At 47.7% G+C, this 24,311-nt stretch overlaps 3 protein-coding genes across 3 annotated transcripts in view; 2 read left to right on the top strand and 1 right to left on the bottom strand.

The window, feature by feature from the left end:
* Window positions 1-1,972: 1,972 nt before the first annotated feature.
* Window positions 1,973-7,581, bottom strand: LOC149271575 (IQ calmodulin-binding motif-containing protein 1-like). The gene is made up of 13 exons (XM_089507314.1): window positions 7,485-7,581; window positions 7,247-7,409; window positions 6,817-6,946; window positions 6,334-6,427; window positions 6,024-6,123; window positions 5,585-5,757; window positions 5,277-5,386; window positions 4,594-4,703; window positions 3,889-4,031; window positions 3,626-3,774; window positions 3,402-3,533; window positions 2,604-2,760; window positions 1,973-2,214 (listed from the first exon to the last, which is right to left on the bottom strand). The coding sequence occupies exons 1-13, from the start codon at window positions 7,579-7,581 to the stop codon at window positions 1,973-1,975; spliced, it is 1,800 nt and encodes a 599-aa protein (XP_089363440.1).
* Window positions 7,582-8,838: 1,257 nt separating this feature from the next.
* On the top strand, window positions 8,839-12,643 carry LOC149271574 (ELL-associated factor 2-like). The gene is made up of 6 exons (XM_089507313.1): window positions 8,839-8,941; window positions 10,833-10,927; window positions 11,241-11,377; window positions 11,575-11,720; window positions 11,877-12,116; window positions 12,603-12,643. The coding sequence occupies exons 1-6, from the start codon at window positions 8,839-8,841 to the stop codon at window positions 12,641-12,643; spliced, it is 762 nt and encodes a 253-aa protein (XP_089363439.1).
* Window positions 12,644-16,534: 3,891 nt separating this feature from the next.
* LOC149271573 (solute carrier family 15 member 2-like) overlaps window positions 16,535-24,311 on the top strand; it is a 37,838-nt gene continuing 30,061 nt past the window's right edge. Inside the window, exons 1-2 of the mRNA XM_089507312.1 lie at window positions 16,535-16,760; window positions 16,947-17,110. Coding sequence (XP_089363438.1) covers window positions 16,535-16,760; window positions 16,947-17,110 — 390 coding nt within the window. The remainder of the gene's footprint in view (window positions 16,761-16,946; window positions 17,111-24,311) is intronic.

Below are 24,311 nucleotides of genomic sequence, written 5' to 3'. Positions count from 1 at the left end.
GTATATTGTGTGATGTCCCCAGAGTGTGTCTGGTTGTTGTGCTGTGCTTGGCGTGTAACACACCTGGTTGTTACGTGTGTCCGGTGGCGTGTAACACACCTGATTGTTGCAGGTGTCCGGTGGCGTGTAACACACCTGGTCGTTATGTGTGTCCGGTGGCGTGTAACACACGTGATCGTTGCGTGTGTCTGGTGGCGTGTAACACACCTGGTCGTTGCGTGTGTCCGGTGGGGTGTAACACACCTGATCGTTGCGTGTGTCTGGTGGCGTGTAACACACCTGGTCGTTACGTGTGTCCGGTGGCGTGTAACACGCCTGATCGTTGCGTGTCAGGCTGTCCTGGAGGCTCCTCGCTCTGGTCTTTGTGTGCAGGTCCTGCGGCGCCGTCTCTTGCATTGAGAATGAGATGAGATCCTCCTCCTCCCTCTCGGCTCCGGTCTCTCCTCCTCCTCCTGTTATCCTCCCTCTCTCTGTCCTCTGTCTCTCCTCCTCCTCCAGTTACCGTCTCTCCCTTGCCGTCCCCTCTGCCGCAGCCCTCCACCGTTTCACGTCTATACCTTCCTCGGGGTCTTGGGCAGGGCAAAGCTGGCAGTTCGTTTGGTTTAACTCGTTACCACGGTAACAGGGGGCAGGGGACTGGAGAATTGCAGTGGGTTGAGTAACCGTATCACGTGACCCCAGAATGAACGAGTCCCCGACGCATCCAGTCCGCAAGACGCTGCCATTTCTGCAGCACACGGGACCACCAAATCTGTCCTCGTGGGGGGCGCCTGGGCACGGACTGTGGACTGACGGCTGTATGATGATCATTCCAACCAGGCTTCGGCTCAGGTTCCCTGCTTGTTCACTGGTGTCCCATGCACACTAAGGTCTGACGCATGTCTGACGGGTCACTCATGCGCGGTCTTAATTTATCATCTGACTGCCGGCCATGACGGTAACACAATAAGACACCCGCAGCCCAGCAGGCGAAGGGTAAAACCGTCCAGAGCAAAGACATTATTTTATGAGATAAAGCAGAGATTTCTCCCCGGACGCTAACAGTAAATACGAATCGCATTACGCTCCCTGCGCCTCCAATAAGTAAGATGCGCATGGAAACGTTCCACGACACCGCAGAGCGTTCCGAATGCGCTTTCCGCAGGAATCTCTCGCTGAATGCAAGCAAAAAAAAAACGGTTTCAATATTTCATCGGACCGCAGGAAACGTACTTATCGCTAATTAACTCGGCGGCCACAGAATGCGGCTTCTCGCTAATTAATAGACAGGCATTCGTAATCCAATTAATAAGAATGTTACAAAATGTGCGATTATTAGAACTCCCACATATCACGCGGCTAAAGAACCCGCGGAGAGCAGATCCTATCATTTCCCCGACTAAAGGGTTAACATCTTCCTGATTTATTAGAAATATCTTAAATAATAGACAGTTTTATGCCGTAATAATGGCGGAAAGCGGTTATAGGGGGCAGTTTGCGACAGGCTGGAAATGAAATAACGGGGGGGTAGGGGTAGATGTAGCTGCGTAATGCCCCCTCGCATCACATATCTTCCTGCCCCGGAACCATCAGATGGCGCAGCACGCGGACTGACAGCGGATCTGCACGTTATAAAATGATGCGTATCCGACAGGAGCAGCCGTCTTTAATTCCTGTTCTCAGGATCTGCAGGATTATTCCTCCCCATTGGTGGAATATAATTGGTTGTCACAGTCTTTGTAAGGGAGGATCGGGAGAAAGTAGACAATGATTTGGGCAATATTACAAACTTTTAAGCAGAAGTGACAGGAATTTTATGCAAAATTTGAGATTTAATAACAATGTAAACCACAAACATTAAACAAAAATCAATAACAAATATTTCATAGAAAAACATATAAGTCCGTTAACACGTATGAACCATACGGCACATGTGCGTCTCTTCACCACGTATGTATCCGGAGACACAAAGCACGGGGCTCAGGGAATCCAGTCACGGATCCTCAGCGGGGTTTGTGCCGGCGATGAATAACGTCCCGAGCTCCATATCTGGGATCACATTTAGGAGATCATCCCCTTCTTCTGTAAATTCCTCACCAAGCTTCCTCCACCAGGACCACCGGCTGCGTCTCAGCATCGTGCTGTGAGCCTCTCGGGCTTTCAGAGCCACAGGGACCGATCGGCTGGCAAAGACGTCCACATCCATTGCCGAGGACTCTCTCAGACTTGGGGCACCTGGAACAGAAATCAGGCTTTGAGTGGTGAACAGCTACAAGCTGGGGGGGGGGGCACGAGCGATAATGGCTTAGCGGCAATGAGTGTGTGACACCTTCTTACAAACGGTAGCTGAAGGCCCCCTGTATGTGTTATACAGCGTCCCGTACCCGTCAGCAGGCTAATGCAGGTGTTAACGGAGTCCCGTACCCATCAGCAGGCTGATGCGGGCGTTAATGGCGTCCCGTAACTGTCAGCAGGCTGATGCGGGCGTTAATGGCGTCCCGTACCCGTCAGCAGGCTGATGCGGGTGTTAATGGCGTTCCGTACCCGTCAGCAGGCTGATGCGGGTGTTAATGGCGTCCCGTACCCGTCAGCAGGCTGATGCGGGTGTTAATGGCGTCCGGTACCTGTCAGAAGGCTGATGTGGGTGTTGATCTGGGCCAGCATGGCCTCTCTGCGCTGGTTTCCATCCTGTTCCAGTTTCCATCTCAGCAGGCGCTGACCCAACTTCTCCTGAGCCTGTAAGTGCAGCTCCTGGCTCTGCTCTGCTGCCCTCTGCTGGGCCTACAGGGAAGCGCACATTATCAAAAGTAACAATTACCAGACTAAAGCTGTACCCCCCCCCCCTAAATTTAACCCTTTGGCTGTCATGGGGTAGCAGCAGTCATAATAGGTGGATGAAACGTGCATCTCTTCAAATGACTTATTGGCTCAGAGGCTGGATGTGGATTTACTGCTGAAAAACTATTCCCAGGCTGACTGCAAAATACATCATTTTTCTAATCACAGAAAATGCTTTGTTTAAAGGAATACTAAAATGTTCCTGTTTTTTTTCCCCAAAGATAGAAGTGAAGCTGAGACAAAACTGAAAACAAATACGCTGCATTATTTTATTAAAATAGACCCCGAGGAACTTCATTAAACTCAGCAAGCAGCCCACAGAACACAGCCGAGGATAGCCGTGTAAAACGTATGTATCCATGTAAAGCCGTGTGAGGACAGCAACTGTTTCAACATTTTACATGGAAACAATTCTACGAGCACTGAATATGGCAGAGAAATCTACAACAAAGGGGTCAGCAAAAAGACAGCGGAAAGTACAACTCCTACAATGCTCAGTACCTCACGGTCGCTGAGCATGATGGGAGGTGAAGTTTCACAGCATACAACAAACAGCCTGCCATGGCGTTTATAACATAACTTACTGGGTGCAGCTGGACATAAGTGTCGATTTTCTGCTGGAAACGAAGCCGCTGCTCGTCAGTCAATTCCCGCATTTGTTTCCAGGGTAATAAAGAATCACGGATTTTTCTGCGCTTTTCTAAGAACCTCAGCGCCTGTATGAACAGACACAGGTTAAGGTAAAACGCGCAGGGTGCATGCTGCAAATGTTAAGGATGTTCGAGACGCTTTCAACTAAGACACTGACTGCTCTCTGGATGGTGACAGCCGCCTTGTACTGTTTGAGAAGCGCCTTCTGCTGCTGGAAGCGCTTTCTCTCTCTATGTCCCCTCCAGTGCTTCTGAATCAGTAGCGCAGACGTCTCCTGCGTCCCCTGAATGTGTTTATCCATTTGCCCTAAAGAGGGGACATCACCGTCAGTCTAGGTTTAGAAAGATTGTTAACACAGCCAATGTATTTACATAGAAGTAACATCGTACATGCGCGGATTATTTCCCGCAGTCCATGTACCTGCACTGACTATTTCCAGCAGACTCAGCTGCTTCTCACGGAACATCCTCATCGCTCTCACTCTCTGGAGCTGCAGCTGCTGCTTGAGATCCTCTTCCTCCTTCTTTCTCTTTAGGGAAAGCAGCTCTTGTTCCTTTTTAGCTCTAGAATAAAAAAGAAAGAAAAAAAAAACCAGAAAAGCGCACTCAATTTTCTAAAAATGTTTCAATATTTCACCAGACATAAGACATAAAATGAAGGAAAAACGATATCAATCTGTGTGTTCTTTTAGTCTGAAAATTGGGAGTTTATAGATATTACAGATAAGCACCACTTGTAATATTTCCTTTAAAATCACTGTAATGATGGATTTCCAATCAGCATAAAGATATAAATCAAGTTGTTTTAGTTGTAAGTGGTCTGGAAAGGCCTAATAGTAACCCAAATAACCTCAACGTGTTAAACAAACATAATAGAAGCAGCTGCATGAGACGTTCGTGAGTTTTCTGTAGCTTTACCGATACCTGCTGCTGAATCACAATATAGAGGCAGCAATAAACAGGAGCCGTCCGACGACCGACAGCAACGAGCGTTCATTTCCACGATTTCTCTGTACAAATGGCATCCATTTTTTCTGCTTTTTGTAGCTGGTGCTTTTTTATTAGCACCAATATTTCAGATTCACGGGATAAACACCTTTTAGAGGATCGGATGGGGTTCTTGTACCTAAAACTCCTTTGTAAAGTTGTCACAGCAACTGGGAGCTTCCTCACCCTCCTCCTGGTTTGAAATCCCCTCCACACGGCCTGAATGCTACGAGCTGCTTGGTGTAGTCTCTGCAAAAACATAATGCGTTATTATATGTCCGGACTGACTTTGCAGGGGGCCACGGGGGCCACAGGAACTGTAAAACCCCATGTTTAGAGTATGTACAAATTAGTCTAAAGTTAGTTAATTGGGATTTGTCATCAAAATATACAAAACTTACATGAATCAATAACACATAGAAAAACCTCCTAAATATTGTGTTACCATTTTTTAAATGTCTCATTTGAGTCGGAATTCAGTGTTTGAACTTTAAGCTCAGTAAATTGAGAGAACACATCTAAACCCCACTTTCCCTGAGTACTGCACCAGTCATAAAGCAGTAGATTTAAATCCGGAGCAGACGTGTGCCTGGTGAGAGATATTCTTTATTTTGGGCAGGAAAATATATAAAAAAAAACAGCTTTTTTTTTATATTCCACGTAATAATGTAAAGGGAACAGATCCACTAAATAATATGAAAAAAGAAGACAACAATAACAGAACCCCTTATAACACAGCAATGGGAGTCTTGCACAAGCTTTACAAGTTTAAAATGTATCATACTAAGGAGTAGTGGTTACCCGGCCTCGTGTGTACGATACCTGCATTTCTCCTTGCTGGTAGGAGCCAGAGCACAAAATATCCAGGAGACGACTTAGCTCTCGGCCAAAACCTTTCCCGGTCCACTGCTTGCTCAACAGCGACCGAAGACCTGCACAGCAGACAGACCATAAATGTTACAATTTAGAAATCCTATTTCGGTTTTCATTTTTATTATTCTAAATGCGTTTTTAATGTATGCGCACCTTGTCCAGTTTTACCCTCATGCCCAATCTCTCAAAGTATAACACGTTCTAGGTTTAACCTCTTCATCTATGAAGCAGACAGAAAGAAGCTGGGTTTGATTTACCTTTATATCGTGCCGCCATCATCCACTTAATGTCAGGCTTAGCTTCTAGCATTCGGAGCAGCGATCTGGTGGCAGCGTGTCCGGTGACCGGGTTAGATGATGCTGAAAGCTTGTAGACAAGTTCATCCAAAATAGAGTGCAGTGCATCCTCTGGTACCCTGCTCAGTACCGCACTGCCAACAACAAAGCGAGATCTTTGGTTGGAAAAGAATAATTACTTTTGCACAATAAATACCTACACAAATGTGACAAACCACTCTAAAGTGATAAAAAAGGCATTTATATTTCAAATGATTAACAAGGCTATAGTTTCCATAATTCAGACAATGCACACGGACAGTTAAAAACATATGAATAGTTAATACCTCGCTCTATCACCCAATTCCCTGCCCTTCTTGCTCACGTGTGACCCAGCCATGTGAAGGAGCAGAGCGTTCACCTGTTAACTTGCATGATGCTCTGCAGCACTGACATCACAGCGCTTCCGGTTTCTACATCATCGGTCATCAGCAACTGCAGAAAATGCTCCTGCTGCAAAACTGACACAGCAGCAATCAGTATCGGGCAACCCACAGGAAAACAGCTCGACACAAGAGATTAATGGGAAAGGGTTCAAAAATCATAAACCAAATGCTGTACGACTTAAATATCAATCATAGCCCAAATAAATGTTAAATGAAATTCAGTGTGTATGTAAATGATTACGCAGCACGCTAATGGCATTTCATATCCTATCTTATGGGATTTACCGGTACTGGTCAGTAGCGTGTGGTGTCTGAAGAGCCGGCACAGGGAATCCATCACCAGCCGAAAACTGCGCAATAATTCTCCTTTCTCCTTGTCCTAGAAAATAAGAAAATGAAGCCTGAGAAACGTTTAAACTGCAGTAAAAATCTGCAAACAAAGAATTCATTTTCTCTACAAGTTCCTTGATTCTGGCATCATTCTGAAAGCACGCGCTCGATACATTAAGATTCTTTTGTGTGAACGAACCCCTCAGTTCAGATGCTAATGTAAAAAATTGCCAAGCTGAGGCTGTAAACAGAAACTCTCCAGTCTCGCGGTCCCATATATTATATATTATAACAGGAGCCCGAGTTCCAGGATATTTTCTCTGTTAGAAGCCGGACCGGATCGTGCTGGCTGAGCATTAAGAGAGTCACAGTCCACAGCAGAGGTTGTGCAAGATGTTAACCTGAAAGATATTACACGCAAATTAACAGCTAACTTACCTTTACCGACCGGACAAAACGAGCTTGAAACCTTCTTCCCAAAACCAGCATGTTCTGGACAGCAGACGGCAGGAGCTTATTGTAAAACTCTTCGGCGTCACCGTTGGGATCGAGTCCCACGCAGCACCCGCTAGAAAGAATTACGGGGCAGGAAGATATAACAGCACAAAATACAATAACCAAAAGAGAGAGAAACAATGAATCTCATCATATCGCGCTAGATAAACCTAAATAATAATGCCTCTATCCTGTGGTGCTTATACAGAAGCATGACTGTAATGCCTTACAGAGGAAACCGGTCCCAAAGTGAAGCCAGTAGCAACCCTTAACGATTCCCTGGTAGGTCGGACTCGGCTTTAATGTGATTTGGTCATCTTGAGACCTCTTATCAGCAGGTAAAGGCGTTTCTGGATGGCTGTTATTTTATTACCTGAGTATATCAGATATACTTGCGGCGGTCGCCCAGCTGCCGGGAACGCGGCTATAGTCTTGTTTCAGAACCAGGACGCAGTACTGAATAAGTCCGTAGTTATACAGATCCTCCTTCAGCTTCTTCTGTTCTCCACTCCCGGGGGGCACGAGGCTTAAAAACTCTGGAACAAAAGCGACACGTTAAAATCCGACCGAACGCGAAGTGAACAGAACGCTTACTCACCAACTCCCATCACCTTTCAGCTTCAGCAACAAAACCGGGACATCCCCGGCACTGCTCTCCGTTATCTCAGACGCCAGCGCCAGCACGCTCCGGTCTGCAGCGGCAGCCATTTCTCTTTAAGGTCTGCAGAAATATATATATAATGATTAATAGATCGCTGGTCAGACAGACCGATCGGACCATCATTCAGAATCGGGTTAAGTACATATGGGGCAGGTTATGTCATTCTGGGAGTTATTGCACCCACGGGGTGGGGGACCCCAGCACAACCCCCTACAACCCCTTCCCACCCCGGGCTGTGCACACTGCAGGCCTGGAGAGCCGTGTTCCCAGTAGGCGGAGTCCAAGCACCTGGATATGATGTCATTTCCTGGCGCTCAGACACAGGCAGCCTGTGATGACCTCGAGGGAGCAACAGAGCTGTCGCTGACTGACGGACAACAAAGGTAGGATGATGAAGTAAGTATGTGTGTTAATATGTACTGTGTGTGAAGATGTAAGTATAATACTGTATGTCAGTATGGTAGTGTGTGTATGTTTAGGTAGGTATGTTAGCATGGCTGTAATTATATTACTCTGTGTGTGTGTGTTACTGTGAGCGTGTGTGCATTAGTATGTGTTAAAGCATGTTACTGTGTGTGTGTACAAACACGTTACTGTGTATGTTACTATGCGCGTAAGTATGTGTGTAAGTATGTCACTATGTGTATAAACACCTTACTTGTGTGTAAGTTAGTATGTGTGTAAGTATGTCACTATGTGTATAAACACCTTACTTGTGTGTAAGTATGTTAGTATGTGTGTAAGTATGTCAGTATATGCATAAGTGCGTCAGTAGGTGCGTAAGCGTGTCAGTATGTGTGTAAGCGTGTCAGTAGGTGCGTAAGCGTGTTAGTATGACACTGGGTAGGTTATGATGCTCCCCCCGGACGTTAAGTCACTCTGATCACTGTCACGTTATGATTCCCATTACCTCATGGGATGATGATAATAACCCCTTAACCCGGGACCTACCAGCCAGGATGCAGCGGAGCGACTGTCACTTAGCAACCACTAACAACTGACTACCGTCTTCCGGTCTGGATGCATGTCGGGAAACCCAAGCGAATTCGCCACGCCCAGCCACGCGTCACGAAGTGATGGGGTGGAGCTAGGAGCCCCTCGACCTGGGCTTCCTCCCAGCAACCAGCCAGGGGGCGGGTCCTACATGGAGAACGTCAGTGGACCGTGGCCAGTCAGCGGCATATTGGCGCACAGTAGCCAATGAGCTGCCGCGCTGGCTGAAGCCGCCCGCTCCTATTGGATACCTGAGACTAGCGGAGAGCAGATGGTAGGAAGCCGGTGGCTGCTAGCCCGTGGCCAGCAGGATGAATGGTGCAGCAGGCTCGCTGTTTGATACCAAGGAGCGGGTCCTGAAACTCGGAGAGAGCTTCGAAAAGCAGCCGCGCAGCGGCTTCCACACCATCCGATGTGAGAGGCCATTATGGGAGACAGAGTGTACCATCTGGAGGAACTGTGGGGGGTTCTGTTTGTACCATATGGGGTCTACGGGGAGGTATGGGGAACAGGCAGTACCATGTGGGGAAAGTGTCGGGGTGAGGCAGGTGCTCCCATGTGGTGGAGTAGGAGAGGACTGTACCATCTGGGCTGATCGTGGGGGAGTCAGGGTGACTGTCATGGGATGTAAGGAGTGGGCTGTACCATACGTGGCACTGACTCGGGGAGCAGTGGGTGACTGACCTTGTGGGCTCTGCCATTGTGGGGGGCAGCAGAAAATTTAGGTCCCGGTACCAACTCATGGCCTTGTCCCCACCCTGTCCATTTCAGCCCCTCTCCTCGCAGTACCCCCTCTTTTATTCTTCTGCCCCATGCTTTATCTGGGTAACAGATGCTTTCTGCTCCTCTCTGCCGTGCCCAGGTGCCCCCATTGCTGATGGTGTCTGAGGCCGGCGTGTTAACTCCAAAGCCCAGCAGCTGGCAGGAAGTGCTCCATGCCAACCACAGAGAACCGCAGTGCTCTTCCTGCTGGATCCGTACGGGTCGTTGGTATACAGACACTATGATTGGGTCATCCCAAGCAGCCGTACCGGCCTCACCCCCTAACAACCGCCCCAGGAGGCTGCGCTGTCACGTGCCAGGTGGCCGCAGAACAAGCTGGGCCGGAACACCTGTCACATGTAGGAAAAGGACTCGCCTGTCACATGTAGGAAATCCAAGACGTGAGCATTAACCCGGTCGGTTCTGTCGGGCTGGGCTCACGCCGGCTCACCCGGTTATAGTTGGAGGAAGTCCCTGTGGTCTTTATGCAGGGTGACCCAGAGAGGGGCAGATTTAGGGCACAGCACCTCGCAGAATACCGACGTTCGCTTCCTACAGCCCCCCTGTCTCTGCCGTTCTCTGCAGAGGGTGGTCCCTGGTGCCCATAATGCCCAGTCAAATCCTTGCTTATCGATGGTCTGCCATCTGCAGAGAAGATGGGGGACGAGGTGGGGTTTATTTTCACCAAACTTAAGAGAACATCCAGCAAACCCTTTGGTATTACGGTCAAAAAGAGCGCTTACAACTGCTTTAAATCAAATACACATTTTTGACGTGCGGTCACCACGTCGCAGGGTCTTTAAGGGGTGTTTTTTTGCTCAGAGTCACCCTGTGTGGGGGGGGCTTTGGCCTGCAGCGGGTTTTGTGCCGCTGGCATGATGCTTGAGGACTCGTCGGTGACCCGGCTGAGCCAAACACGGACAGTCCCGAAAATAACCCGATTCCAGTAGACGGGGATGTTACTAAATGCGGGATGAGCCGGGCCCCTCCAGCCTCTCCGGTTACATTTTCTGACATGCCGCTCCTGGTTTAGTGAATGAGCCTCTTTGTGTGAGCAGACGGCTGCCGGTGACAGCAAGCGATGACACGAAACCTCTGCTACCATCTTAACTTTACATTATAGGGGCCTTGAAAGACCCTCTTTAGCTTGATTGAAACCCCTTGCTTTTCGCCGGTGTTTCTGTGGTAGACGAACCGTGTTTTCTAAACTTCCATGAAGTTTGTGAATAATAGGTGGGCATTAAATATAAAACACGTTGGTTAATAATGTTTATGGGGGATGGTAAAGTTTCGAGCCCACTGCTAGTGAACCTGTAGGGGGGCTCCATTTACTGCCGGAGATCCAAACCTCCGAGACGAGCCGCCCCTTGTAACTGATGTCATTATTTTCAGTTACATTTAATGGCAGTAATAACCGTGCCGTGAAGTGGAACTGCCCCTTTAGTCCCTCCGGAGCCCCCGGACCCTTTACCTCCTGCCCTGATGGGCTGTGATGATACGAAGTATCCCTGCGTGAAACCAACCCAGTGTTTTCTTTTTGCAGATGACTTTAAGCCGGCGTCCATCGATACCTCCTGCGAAGGGGACCTGGAGGTTGGTAAAGGAGACCAGGTGACGATCACGTTGCCAAACCTAGAGGTGAGTTTTACAATCCAGGGGGGGTCACTGAATCATCCCGAGTAATATAAGAGTCCGGATAGTGGGTCGCACAGAGGCGGCTCATGCAGAGATGTTACCGAGTCCACGTCTGTGAGCTTTCGGCATTTCTTTATCATTATAGGAATTCTGTCCCCCCCCCCCCCCCCCCGTGGGCGTTCGTACAGCCTTTGGGGGTATTTGGGAGAATAAATGTGTTCGTTGAAACCTCTCACCCCTTCTTAACCCACTGAATGTTTGCACAGCCTATAGGCGGCGTTTTATAACCGAAGGTATAACGCGTTTCTGTCTGCAGGGCTCCACCGCACCCGTCACGGTATTTAAAGGCTCCAAGAGGCCGTATCTAAGGGAATGCATCCTGATCGTGAATCACGATACCGGGGAATGTCGGCTGGAGAAGCTGAGCAGCAATATCAGCGTGAAGAAGACCAGGTACTCCGGAGCGAGCCCTCGCTGACGTTCTTACCCTAGGGGGTTAAGGGATTCCTCCATCGTGATCCATATATAATGGCGCCAAAAGCGTCGGCTCCTATGGCTGGTCGTTAGGCGCCTCGGCTACCGGCTTCTGGGATCTATCCAGCCCTGGCTCTTCCGTTTTGAATTAAATCTCATGTTTTTACCCCCCGCAGGGCTGAAGGGAGCAGTAAGATTCAGTCCCGTTTAGAGCAGCAGCAGCAGCAGATGCGGAACGCTAATAAAACCCCAACAAGCGGCAAAAACTCTTCTCCGCAGGAAAAGATGTCCCCGCCGTCCCCCATGGATGACATTGAGAGGGGTAAGTGAGCCTGCTCGGATTCAATGAGTTATCGGTGACATCATAACTTAACTCTTATTTCTGGAGCTCCGGCACGCTCTTGCTGTGATGCACGTAGGACATGTCTGCGGCCGGTCACGGTTTAACGTCACGTTTTATGTCCCCCCCCCCCCATAGAGCTGATGGCCGAAGCCAGCGTAATCAACCAAATGAGCAGCTCCGACAGCTCGTCGGAATCCAAAAGTTCCTCCTCGTCCTCCAGCAGCGAGGACAGCTCCAGTGACTCGGAGGACGAAGGTCGCAAGTCTTCCCAGTCGGTGTCCATGCCGCTGATCCAGCAGAATCACTCTACCTCCAGCTCCGAGAGCTTACACGCCAAGCCCCAGGACGGCGGGGGGCAGATGATGACCACACTCAGTGAGTACATGACGGAGGATGGGTGCGCGTGTTATCGGCGTGACACCCCCGTTCTGATCAGCCATGTATTAGCATGTATGCACTGCTTCTGACACGCGACATGCGATATTTAGGATTTTTCCCTTAAGTTCTCCGAATGTAATTATTCATCCGTTGAAAGCCGCGAGAAAGAGGCCGTTCCCCGATGGAAGAGACAGTCGCAACCATCTCTTTTTATTGTGAATTGATTAATATAGCACCATCGTATTCAGCATTCCGTTTCGGTAACGGATCCGTTATCTGTGCCGGCAGCCGCTGGGGTGTGTTTAATTAACCCTTCCCCCGTCCGCCTAAAGTTCCCCTGATAACGTGTCGCAGAAATGCTGTTTATCTGCAGCTCTGTTTTTTGTGTTTCTTATGCCGGTAAGGGGCCCGGGTTTTCCGTTGTATTCTCCCCTTTTCGTTGAATTTTGTTCGGCTCGGTGACTCCGTCCCTCTGCGTTTCAGGAAGCGACCTGCAGCTCAGCGAATCCGACAGCGACGACTGAGACTCCGGCCGCCAGCGACGCCTCGATGTTGAAGTTATTTTTGTAGGATAATCCAGCGTCCGTTTTGCACTAAAATTTCCACTTCTGAATGACTGCAGCCAACGGGGGTTTTTCTCCAGATTTCTACAAAATTTGGTAAATTTACGTCTGATTATATTTAACAGCGCGTCGGCTTTATGACCCACGGTGTGCCCGGCTGTGTCTAGAAGAAGCAAAAGATTCTTTATTTTTATTTTCCTCCATTTTGCCATTTTATGTTTTTTTTTTTTTTTCTTTATTGCGATTATTATTCCATAAACTGCTGCGTTCTGCGGCTTCTCCCGCGATAGATGATATTTCTGGCCGCCTCCGATAGATCCGCTGCCTCCGGTCTTTCCTGTATGAACGCTGGTCCTGTGATCTAGAGAGCGGGCGCTCGCCCCGTACGCTATGCAATGTATGAAAGGTAAAATGAATCCTTAACCCTGTGAGGACTGCAGAGGTGCCGTTAGCGCTACTATCAGGACTCAAATCCCGTGGATGCGGAGGGTTTCGGGAATTGGACTCCGTTCTCAGCTTCAGCTTCCAAATATTCAGTTTTTGCTTTTATTGCTGCGAAGAATTGCAGACGTTTACTCAAGTGCCTCCTGCGCTGCCCCCGCTGTTGTTTTTGGGGTTACTCCGGCTCTCTAATTTTGGTGACTTTCGGAAAGGACATCGTTTAGGAGTTTCTCCCATCAGAGCAGGGGGGGGCTGATACTTTAATAAATGAGGTATTCAAGTGTGACGGTGCAGTTCTTGAAATGAAGGCCGTGGTTGACTACGGGGGCTTTAACCGCGGGGGTCTGACGGTCAACGCATACGGGGCTGTATCTGAAGCGCGTGCGCCTCGTGCAAAGGTGATCCCGGGAATGCATTGTGATCGGTGTGTTCTGCTAAATTGGTATCGAATGCATGCGCTATAAAGCTGTGTGTATGCGCGGAGTTAGCGGGGGCCGGAGTGCCGCTTGTGTGGGTTGGAGTGCGGGGTTAACTCTCAGATTAAGAAGGGATGAGATTCCACAAGAGCTGCACCAGCCGTGAAAAATATCACAAACGGGTAAGGAGGACGACAGCCTCGGGATGGAAATGCGCAGTCCTGATGTTTTCTGTCTTTACCTTTATCTGTTAATTCCTTTCCCGAGGCTAAAGCCCAGAAGGTTTTGGGGATGAAAAGTACTAAGTGCACATTAATAGACAAAAAAAGTGAATTGTCGCATACTGCAAGTTAATTGGGATGGTTTTACCCACAATGGGTTCTCTGGAGCCCAAAAAATATTCGGGCAGAGAGGGCAGTAAAGGTTTGGAATTCGCTTGCAGGTTGAGGGTGGGAAACCTTGTCGGGGAAGGAATGATGTTATTTATTCCCCCCCGGTATTATACAGCCGGGAGAACTTGGCGTCCTTAATGTATTTTGTCTGCTACCAAAATCTGTAACTCTTGGCACAGAATGAACATTTTTATTAATTATTGGCCTGAAATTCTGCTCGATGTAGAAGAGACAGCACTTGGCGGCCGCTACATAATTACTAGAAGCCGCGCGAGGAAACAATATCCCAATCATGGAGGATAGAAAATCAAGAAAATATTACTCGCCCCGTTATTATTACCCCCCCCCCTGTCTCATTTTACCCCCGTTAGAGGTAAAATACTGACTCGGGATTCCTCCCCTGTTGTGATGAACGTCTTGTTGGAAATTGGGACCCCCATGGCAGAGAAGGGTTAATTATGGGATGCATTTCCGGTTAGCGCAATTAGACCGAGGGGGAATGTCGCCTTCATATACCGTGCAGAGAACCAAAACCCGAAGGGGTATCTGGATCCGGCCATTAGCGGTTCAGGGTTTCCTGCAGCACACAAGGGGTTAAACGCGTTAAAACGCTCTCTGATTGGGTCTTTGTTCATCCCATAAAATAACGAGGACTTTGTATCCGTTACGTTTCCCTCGATACTCCCCGATATTCTGTATCGAGATCCGTTCTCGTTGCCATCGAGTTATCGAGCGAATCGGGGGGGGGGGGGGAGATCTGGATAATCGAATATTTCCATCGCGTTTACCGAAATAATTATTTTCTGGGAATGGGATTTATCCCGAGTTACAGGGAGGGGCCGGGCGGCTCGCGGAGTTTATCGAGGGCGACAGGCGATCTTTCAATCTCTACGGAGAATCGATGGCAGCTTCTCCTCTGATAAATCTCCCCGGAACCGGAGCCATCGATCCGTGGGGGGGGGGGGGGCGCCGAGTGCGCCGGACAGATTAGGGAAATTAGTTGAGTGAGTTTCTGGCCGGCGGCCACGTTCAGTCGCCGGCCGGGGACCGCAGTGCATTAACCCTTCGCTGCCCAGGCACCAGGACGCCGCTTATTATTTCCTTTTGGGTTCTCGATAATCTCCGTATTATTAATCTGAGAAATATTGTTTAAAGCAAAGCCCCGCAGCATGCGCTTTATTATCGTGTATTTATATAGCGCCATCATATTCCGCAGCGCTGTACAACACCTTACATTGAAGGAATAATTAAATTTATTATTATTTTATTGTTTAAGAAATTAACCCCCTCCCTGCAATAACAAAACGAATGACAATGCTTATTTTATCAGAACTCGTCTAATTTTATCACTGGAAGCGGATAAATGACTTGGAAGAATCTTTCGCCGCCGCTGGTTTAGTAGACATGCGCAGCGCTGGGTAGACGATTGGCAATTTGTTAATTGATCAGAAGGGATCCGGCTGATTATTTCGGAAAGCTTGGCTCCGGTGGGTGTGATGCCCCCCCGCAGACAGTAGGGGGCAGCTTCCCCCAGCCCCATTCCGCAGTCCTGGCAGCGAATCCTCGTTCATCACCCCCGTGAATTCATCGTCTCTTCGCCAGGTTCATCTTTGTGAAATTCTTCGTGTTCGGGGGGGTAATTAATCCGGGGGGGGGGGGGCTGCGATCTCTGAGGTTTGTTGTAACTCGAGACAGATGGTCACTTGCGTGGAAATGGAAAATTTTGTGTTTCTGTACATGCGCGGCGACAGACGACATTGAGCTCCTGGGCGTTTATTCCGCGAGCCGATAATTTATCGCCCGCTTTCAGAGTCCGGCGGGACTTCGAGGGCAAAAATCTCATCGGGTTTTACTTCTTCTTCGGGTTTTACGGATAAAGCGCCGCCGACCGAAATCTTATCATCCTTTTCTTTAAAATCAGGAAATAATCCGACGCCAGAACGTCAGCCGCGTCTCCGCAGCGCCTTCGTCCCGTTAACCAGAACCTGCCGGCGGATCGGCCCCCGGCGGCCCCCGTCTAGTAAAGACTCAAACCTTAATCAGTTGTTGGTCTCGTCTTAGACTCAGGAGCCGTATGTCTATCCCATGCGTGTTTAATCCCCTCACTGTATTACCCTCTACCACCTCTGCTGGGAGGCTGTTCCTCTTAGTTATCACTTTATAACTTGTACGTAAAGCTAGCACTCTAGAGCAGGGGCCCCGTTGGGCTCTATTAGCCGGTCACTTTAATGACTGAATGATATCTCCTAACCGGGTTAAAGCGCGACGGCCTTGTCCGATGTAACAAGGGATACGTGATGTCACGGATATGCCATGCACATTGCATATGATGTCACTGACCCGTGACCTTCCCGTTGTTTTGTTTTAAACAATATTTCTAAACGAGCGAGGGACTCGTGTGACGTCGCAGGAGATGAAGGACTCTCAGAGAGCGAACAGACGTGCGACATGAAAAATACGCACTTAATAACCCCATCTCTGCTGGGAGTCTGCGCTCGGCGCCCATTCCCCTGATTGAAGCGATCTATCACCGATACTGCGTGACGTCTGTTAAGGCCGTGGGGCCGGATAATGAACGAGGCACCTCCGTGGCGCTCGCGCTAATGAGTGATATCCGGGATTGGCTTATTTATGGCTTCACTTTATGCTGCGCATGCAAAAGCAAACCAGAGTCCCGAGTGGCTGATAAACAGAGCGCGAGGGGCAAAAACGACCCCGGAGAGACACCGGGACGGGGCAGAAACTACGAGACTGTCCGGGAGAGCGGCGGCGGCGGCCCGGCGGCGGATCGGGATTCCAGGGAAGCTTTCGGTTATTCGTATGAACATCGTACACTCACACTAACTAACATCACTCACTCGTGCTTACATCACACACTCAAGCTGACATCATATACAAACACACACATGCTAACAACATACACTCAGAAACACGTTAACATCGTACACTCACACTCACTCATTCACTCTCACACCGTGCGTTTACTCGCTCTCTCTCCCCTTTCCTCACACTCAGCCGTCTTCACTGAGACCCAAACTCTCTGTCCGAGCCGCCCCGGGTTACGCGACCCTGCTGGGGAAGTTGGTTACCGGCCCTTCGGGGGCCGTGCAACCACAGCATCTGCCCTTTACCACATCTGCTGCAATTCTGTTCCATGTATCCACTACCCTTTCTGTAAGGTAGAATCGCTGATTTATCTTTTATTAAAATTCTCCTCACTTTGAATATTTTCTTTTTCTCTTCTAAGCGGCGCCTGTTAAGGTTTCTTCCAGGATAACCCTGAACCTTTTCAGCGGCCCTTCTTTAAATTCTGGTGACCGAGGGGTTAATGTGTCCGCCTCCCCCCCCCCCCCCCCCCCCCCGGCTCCCTGCTTTATGGCGCTGCGATTTCAATGAGCTCACAAATGCTGACTCTGCGGAACGTTCCGGCATTTGCTCGGCACGTTTGGAATCAGCGCCATTGCATTTTACATTCAGATCGGAAACAAAGTTTCCTGTCAGCCGCTCCCCGCGCGGACTCCCTCGGTCTTTGGCTTTTCCTGCGAAAGGTCGCGCGAATCCGGGAAACTCAATCAGCGCGGAGCGGCCATTAATCTGGATTTGGCCGCTGATGGCTGAAGTACTCGGTGCTGCGCTGATGGCGGAATCAGAAAATGGCCGCCGCTCTTCTCAAGGAAATAAATTGACATTTAAAGCAACGAAATACGCAGGCCACGTTCGGGATAGTTTGCCGCTATCGCTACTTAGCGAGTTGGCGCCGGTCGCTATAAACCTGTGACATGAGAATTAGCGATTTATACGGAAAAGACCCATCCGGCCCCCGGCGGCCCCCGTCTAGTCGCCCGTTTCTCCTGCTGTAAAGACTCGAACCTTAATCAGTCGTTGGTCTCGTCTTAGATTCAGGAGCCGTATGTCTATCCCATGCATGTTTAATCCCCTCACTGTATTACCCTCTACCACCTCTGCTGGGAGGCTGTTCCACTTCTCTACTGCCCTTGCAGTGAAGAAATGCTTTCTTACATAATATCTGACCCATTTCAGCCAATCGTGTTCCAGATCGGAAGAAGTCCTGGGTCTGAGTTCCCTCTCGCGTGTCTGTAGAGTTAGGGATTTACTGAGGATCCGGCTAAATCCCCCAACACTTTTTGGGATAAAACATTAAAAATCATTCATTTTTTTCCTTTTCTCTTTGAATTAATGAATTTCTCGTCGCCCGCATTTGGTCACCAAGATTTTTCCCTGAATTCTAACAATTTATGTCGATTTAAATCCCTGCCGGGAAGTCGCCGGAGATCCAGCAGGAGGCGCCAAAACCCAACGTTCCGATTCGTCCGACGGGGCGGCTGCCGCCGGCCTGAACCCCGTAATGCGTTTAATCCGGACGCCGGGTTCCTTTGTTAGAGAAAACGGCTTTAATGTGCAAATAATTAATTACAAGCGAGCGGCTCCCGCGTTATCCACATAATCAGGAACCCCCCCCAACTATATTAATCCCTACCGCCTCTGCCGGTAATCCAACCCGTGCATTAACAACCCTCAGCACATACATGAACTAAATAATTAATTATCCGTGAATTCGATTTAAAGGGCAGACCTTTCTGCTAAAACAAAAATCACAATTTGAACAATTTTATATAATTTACACAGGCTGCGAGTCGTATAAAGAATCCTTTGTTTTTGTCCAAATTCCATATTATTTCCTCCCCGCTTCTATTACTTTATTTAGCGTTAATGAGAGAGTTTTTCAGCCCCGTAAACAGCCGCCTTTCCCAAAGGTTTGGCCCAGGTGTGGAAATGATATTAAAATGTAGAGAGAGGGAGAGAGAGAGGGAGAGGAAAGGGAGAGAGAGGGTGAGATAAGAGGGTGAGATAGGAGGGAGAGAGGGAGATGGGGAGGGAGAGAGGGTGCAAGAGAGGGAGGGAGAGAGGGGGCGAGAGAGAAAGAGAAAAACCATGGGGAGGAGGACTGATTAAAGTTTGAATCTTTACAGACGGGCCGAATGGGGCCGATCTGCCGGCAAACTTCTGGGGTAATTCCTCCCCTCCAGGGATAAACTGGAATTTTAATGCGGGGATAAGATTCTACTTTTCCTCTTTTTTGGGGTAAAATCTCGTTGTTGATGTCGGCGCGGGGTCCGTGATGCCGGCGCGGGGTCCGTGATGTCGGCGCGGGGTCCGTGATGTCGGCGCGGGGTCCGTGATGTCGGCGCGGGGTCCGTGATGTCGGCGCGGGGTCCGTGATGCCGGCGCGGGGTCCGTGATGTCTCAGCGAGTATTTTAGGAGCGGAGAGAAAACAGGTGTCTTGGCTCCAGCGACGCGCCGACCGCTCCCAAGGCGCACGGCAATCATTTAGCAGCCGATTGGTAAAAACGGAAGATTCCGGAGATAATTCGCAGGTGACGGCTTCCTGAGCGGAATTCTAATGTATTCGGGGGGGGGGGGGGAATCACAGAATTTGGGTCGGAAAGATAAAGCAAACATTAGAATTTTTCATAAAATTTTGGATGAAGGGACCGTAAAAATAAAACATAATAATAACAATAATAATAAATAATAAAATAAAAACAACAACAATAAATACTACTAATAATAAATAATAACAATAATAATAAATAATTATAACAATAATAATAATAAATGCTACTACTAATAAATAATAACAATAATAATAAATTATAACATTAATAATAATAAAATAAAAATAATAATCATAATAAATGCTACTACTAATAAATAATAATAATAATAATAAATAATTATAACAATAATAATAATAAATGCTACTACTAATAAATACTACTACTAATTAATAACAATAATAATAATAAAATAAAAATAATAATCATAATAAATGCTACTACTAATAAATAATAATAATAATAATAAATATAAAAAAAAACAATCTACTCAGGAATTCACTAACTTGATCCAATGTAAGTGTGTATGGTGTTGGTGTTAGAGTGTGTAGGTACGTATGGGTATGTGTGTGCGGTGTTACATTGTGTATGTATGTGTGTATGTATGGTGTTGGTGTTAGAGTGTGTAGGTACGTATGGGTATGTGTGTGCGGTGTTATATTGTGTATGTATGTGTGTATGTATGGTGTTGGTGTTAGAGTGTGTATGTATGTATGTGTGTGTGTGTATGGTGTTAGATTGTGTATGTATGTATGTGTGTATGTGCGGTGTTAGAGTGTGTATGTGTGTATGTATGTATGGTGTTGGTGTTAGAGTGTGTATGTATGTTGTGAATGTGTAAGTGACCATCATCATACCAAATCATATTTCATACCACCCCCTCCCCCAACCACTATATTTATGCCCCCCCATTTAGGCGCAGGAGAAGCTAATACAGTGAGGGAATTAAACACGCATGGGATAGACATATGGCTCCTTAATATAGGGAGGGTGGTGGATAGGTGGAACAGCCTCTCAGCAGAGGTGGTAGAGGGTAATACAGTGAGGGGATTAAACACGCATGGGATAGACATACGGCTCCTGAATCTAAGACGAGACCAACGACTGATTAAGGTTTCAGTCTTTACAGCGGGAGAAACGGGCGACTAGACGGGGGCCGCCGGGGGCCGGGGACCGATATTCCTGATTTGGTCTCTTTTCTGTGGATTAAGCCAAAGGACACAGTGTGACGTATCCTCCTCCTGATCAGACACCCCCTGGGGTGCTTCAGAGACCCCCCCCGGGCAGGTGTAAATCCACCTCGGGTCCCATCCGGCCTTCGCGTCCTCGGAGATGATGCTCAACGCTCTGGATGCTTTTTTCCTATCGGGGAGGGATAACGAATCACCGTCAGCTCCTCTTATCACCAATAACGTTATCTAAATAGCATTTAATTATTAATGAGGGAAGTAAATGTTATTTAGGATACAATAAACAAATTATTCCAATCAGCGGAAATTCTACCCAAAACAACCCCCCCCCCCCCCCCCCGTGTACCCGATGGGAGCAGCCGTATTAACTTCCCAGTCTCTGGAACATTTGCATGATTATTCCTCCCCATTAAGTTGTGCAGCGCTACGGAATATGATGGCGCTATATAAAACAATAAATTAAAAAATATTAATAATCCCAATCGCTAGTTGAATGCGCGATCATTCAGACTTTTCCCATCATGCACCAGCGCTCTTATTGCTTATTGGCTGCTTGTTTGGTAACAATGTATCTCTTTGTAAATTAAGACAAAAAACTGTAAACGGGAGATGCCCTGCATGCAAAAAGGTAGTTTATCTTACACCGCCTTTAAAGGGTCCTGTCTGCTTCAAGGAAGTGAAAGACCCCCTTTTACCTATTTGCCCCCTAATTCAGCTGCTCCGCGGGGACGGGGCGAAAATACCACCTGACTCCTAATTGGAACCAAAAAATGACCCCTTTCACGTGATTTTATTATAGTTTTTCCCCCAAATGATTTTGTTTGCATGGAAAGAGGCGCGAGGCTCGTCTTCGGGATAAACGGAAGCTTTTTGTCTCGTCTCTCTTATTGTCGCGCTTCGCTCCGCCGGTTTGTAGTTTGTGACTCCGGCAGGGACCTCCGATCGCCCCCCGCGCCGAATAACGTAAAGTCAGCCACTTGTGGAGGAATTTTATGGACGCCGCGTTATCTGCGCAATAAAGACTCCGAGCGCCGGATAAGATAAGGAAATTCTAACCTTGACCAGAAAGCGAGAGACAGTAAAAAGTTTTCATGTCAGAGACTCGATCTCATCAAACATTGACAGGAATCCAACGGGGCTCTTGGGAGATGAGGATTAAACCGCATGAAACCCCACAAGGAACAAATCGGGGAATTCAACCTGCCCCCCCTCTCAGTCTGTGAGCCGGATGCCTATCCCATGCATGTTTAATACCCTCGCTGTATTACCCTCTACCACCTCTGCTGGGAGGCTGTTCCTCTTATCTATCACCCTCTCAGTAAAGTTAAACTTCCTTCCGTTCCATCTCTGACTCTAGTGTTAGATTCCGCTCTCTTGTTGTAACTCCTGTAATCCGCTGGGGATGGCGGATCTTCTGCCCGTGGTTAGGGAAGCGGATGTAACCGGATGCGTGAAAGTTATTGTTGGTTGAATTTAATTCCACAATCGCTACATTTAAATAATAAATATTTTTTAAATAATAATAACTCCTTCCCGAGAACACACAGACTCACCATAACAGACACTCACTAAAACATGCTCACTCCCATCACACCTATAGCCCCACATCACACCTCACTCCCATTAGACTTCCTCACTATCACACCTATCACACATCACACCTCACTCCCATAAACCTACCTGACATCATTCTCGCCATGCTTACCACACATAACACCTCACTCCCTCCCACTTATCACAATTCACTCCCATCACACCTATCAATCACAACTCATTCTTCACATCACACCTATAAATCACACAACAAAACTCACTCCCGTTACACACACTCTTATCACACTTCCACTTCCCACCTGGAGCCCTTCTTTGCAGCCTAAGCATTATTGCAATATTACACACATGCTTACACCCGTACACACGAACACACGCAGAAACAAATACACACACTAACATACTTACACACACTAACATACTTACACACACTCATGTACTAACGTACACATATGAACACACATATTTACACACACTTACATACTTAAACATACACACTTACACATGCAAACTAACATACTTACAAACACACTATGATACACACTCAAACTCGCACACTAACATACTCACACACATACTCACATATATTAACATACTCACACACATACTCACATATATTAACATACTTACACACATACTCACATATATTAACATACTCACACACATACCCACATATATTAACATACTCACACACATACTCACATATATTAACATACTTACACACATACTCACATATATTAACATACTCACACACATACTCACATATATTAACATACTCACACACACACAGTAACACACACCTACCCCTGAAGCTGTGTCGGCCGTTCTGCTCTCTCGCTGTCCTCACACCTCACACGTTGACTCAGAGTGCTGGGATTGAGAGAACAAATCCCGCTGACTCCACTACAAAGCCGACCCCCTGCCGCTGGTTCTTCCGTGAGACCAACGCCACCAGGCAGCAAATCCAACAAAATAAAGAAAGGAAAGAAGCTCTTGGATTAGGAAGCAGTCCCAGAACCGTTTAATAGCTGGAAGCTCCTCCATTTGTGGCCCCCGGTGCCAACTCCGACTTATTTTTTAGGGAACGGAGAAGCAAAGAGTGGGGTTTATGCACCGAAGTTGGAGTTTGTGTTTCATTTCACTCTGCTTGTAACGTAAGGAGGTTTTACTTTACTAAGTGGGTAGTAGATAAATGGAACAGCCTCCCAGTAGAGGGAAGTTAAGCATGCATGGAATAGACATACGGCTCCTGAATCTAAGACGAGTCCAACGACTGAGAGAGCTGGGCCCAGCCTGGGAGACGAATCACACAGGGGCTCCGTGTATTTGCCCCTTCTGGATTCCTTCGAGTTGCATGTAAGGGCGCCGGTATCAGCAAAGGGCGCAGATTATCCACAATATAAATATCTTATCATATATGCGGAACACAAGATCGTAGAGGAAATTCCACAGTTTTTATTAATGAATCGTGTGGCACCCAATGGGTTAATCCCGAAATGCCACGTGTCTCACAGGTTTAGGTTCGGTATATTTCCTGACATTATTGTTTCTATAGACGGCACTTCACTATATCACAAACTGATACAGTAACGAGATATTGAAAGGTTGGACTTTGAACAATCTGGCAGATATCCAGTGTCATGGCAACAGGGTAACAGAACACAGCCGAGAGGGGTACTTGTTTTCTGTATATTTTCTGTATATTAACCCTTCTCGTGACTTTCGTGCGCAGTATAAGCCGCTGGCCGGGCAAATAAAACGAAAAAAGCAGCAGATTGCAATTCCACTTCCTACCAGAGAGGGCGCCCGTTACTGAGGGGATCAGCCCCCTGTGATGCTGGCAGCCAGGGACACTCTAGGGTGAGTGCACGGTGCCCAGGTGTCCCAGCAGGGAAGGAGCCCAACAAGGTCCCATAATAGTAGTAGGGCAGCAGCTCGTGCAGAAGTGAAGTGAAGAAAGGGCTCTGCACAACGTCCGGGGGGGGGGGGACTGCGGGAGAGTATGTGTGAGTGTATAGTGTAAGAGTAACTATATATATATATATATACACATACTAAGAAACATTTAAGAAACACATGCTCCCTCTTACACATACACATCCATGCTCACACACACTTACATATACACATCCATGCTCACACACACTTACACATACACATTCATGCTCACACACACTTACACTTACACATTCATGCTCACACACACACTTACACATTCATG

The sequence above is a fragment of the Sceloporus occidentalis genome, unplaced genomic scaffold (assembly GCF_023333645.1).
Source record: "Sceloporus occidentalis isolate IW3139 unplaced genomic scaffold, rSceOcc1.0.p SCAF_490, whole genome shotgun sequence".
In the NCBI taxonomy this organism is placed as follows: domain Eukaryota; kingdom Metazoa; phylum Chordata; class Lepidosauria; order Squamata; family Phrynosomatidae; genus Sceloporus; species Sceloporus occidentalis.
The sequence above is the reverse complement of the archived record's forward strand: the minus strand, read 5'-3'. Positions and strand labels throughout refer to the sequence as shown.

Coding starts and splice junctions, on each gene's coding strand:
- LOC149271575 (XM_089507314.1), bottom strand. CDS start 7,581: ATGGCTGCCGCTGCAGACCGGAGCGTGCTGGCGCTGGCGTCTGAGATA. Junction 7,410..7,484: donor TTTGTTGCTGAAGCTGAAAG/GTGATGGGAGTT, acceptor CTTTTGTTCCAG/AGTTTTTAAGCCTCGTGCCC. Junction 5,758..6,023: donor AGCATCATGCAAGTTAACAG/GTGAACGCTCTG, acceptor TGTTGTTGGCAG/TGCGGTACTGAGCAGGGTAC.
- LOC149271574 (XM_089507313.1), top strand. CDS start 8,839: ATGAATGGTGCAGCAGGCTCGCTGTTTGATACCAAGGAGCGGGTCCTG. Junction 10,928..11,240: donor TCACGTTGCCAAACCTAGAG/GTGAGTTTTACA, acceptor TTCTGTCTGCAG/GGCTCCACCGCACCCGTCAC. Junction 11,721..11,876: donor CATGGATGACATTGAGAGGG/GTAAGTGAGCCT, acceptor CCCCCCCCATAG/AGCTGATGGCCGAAGCCAGC.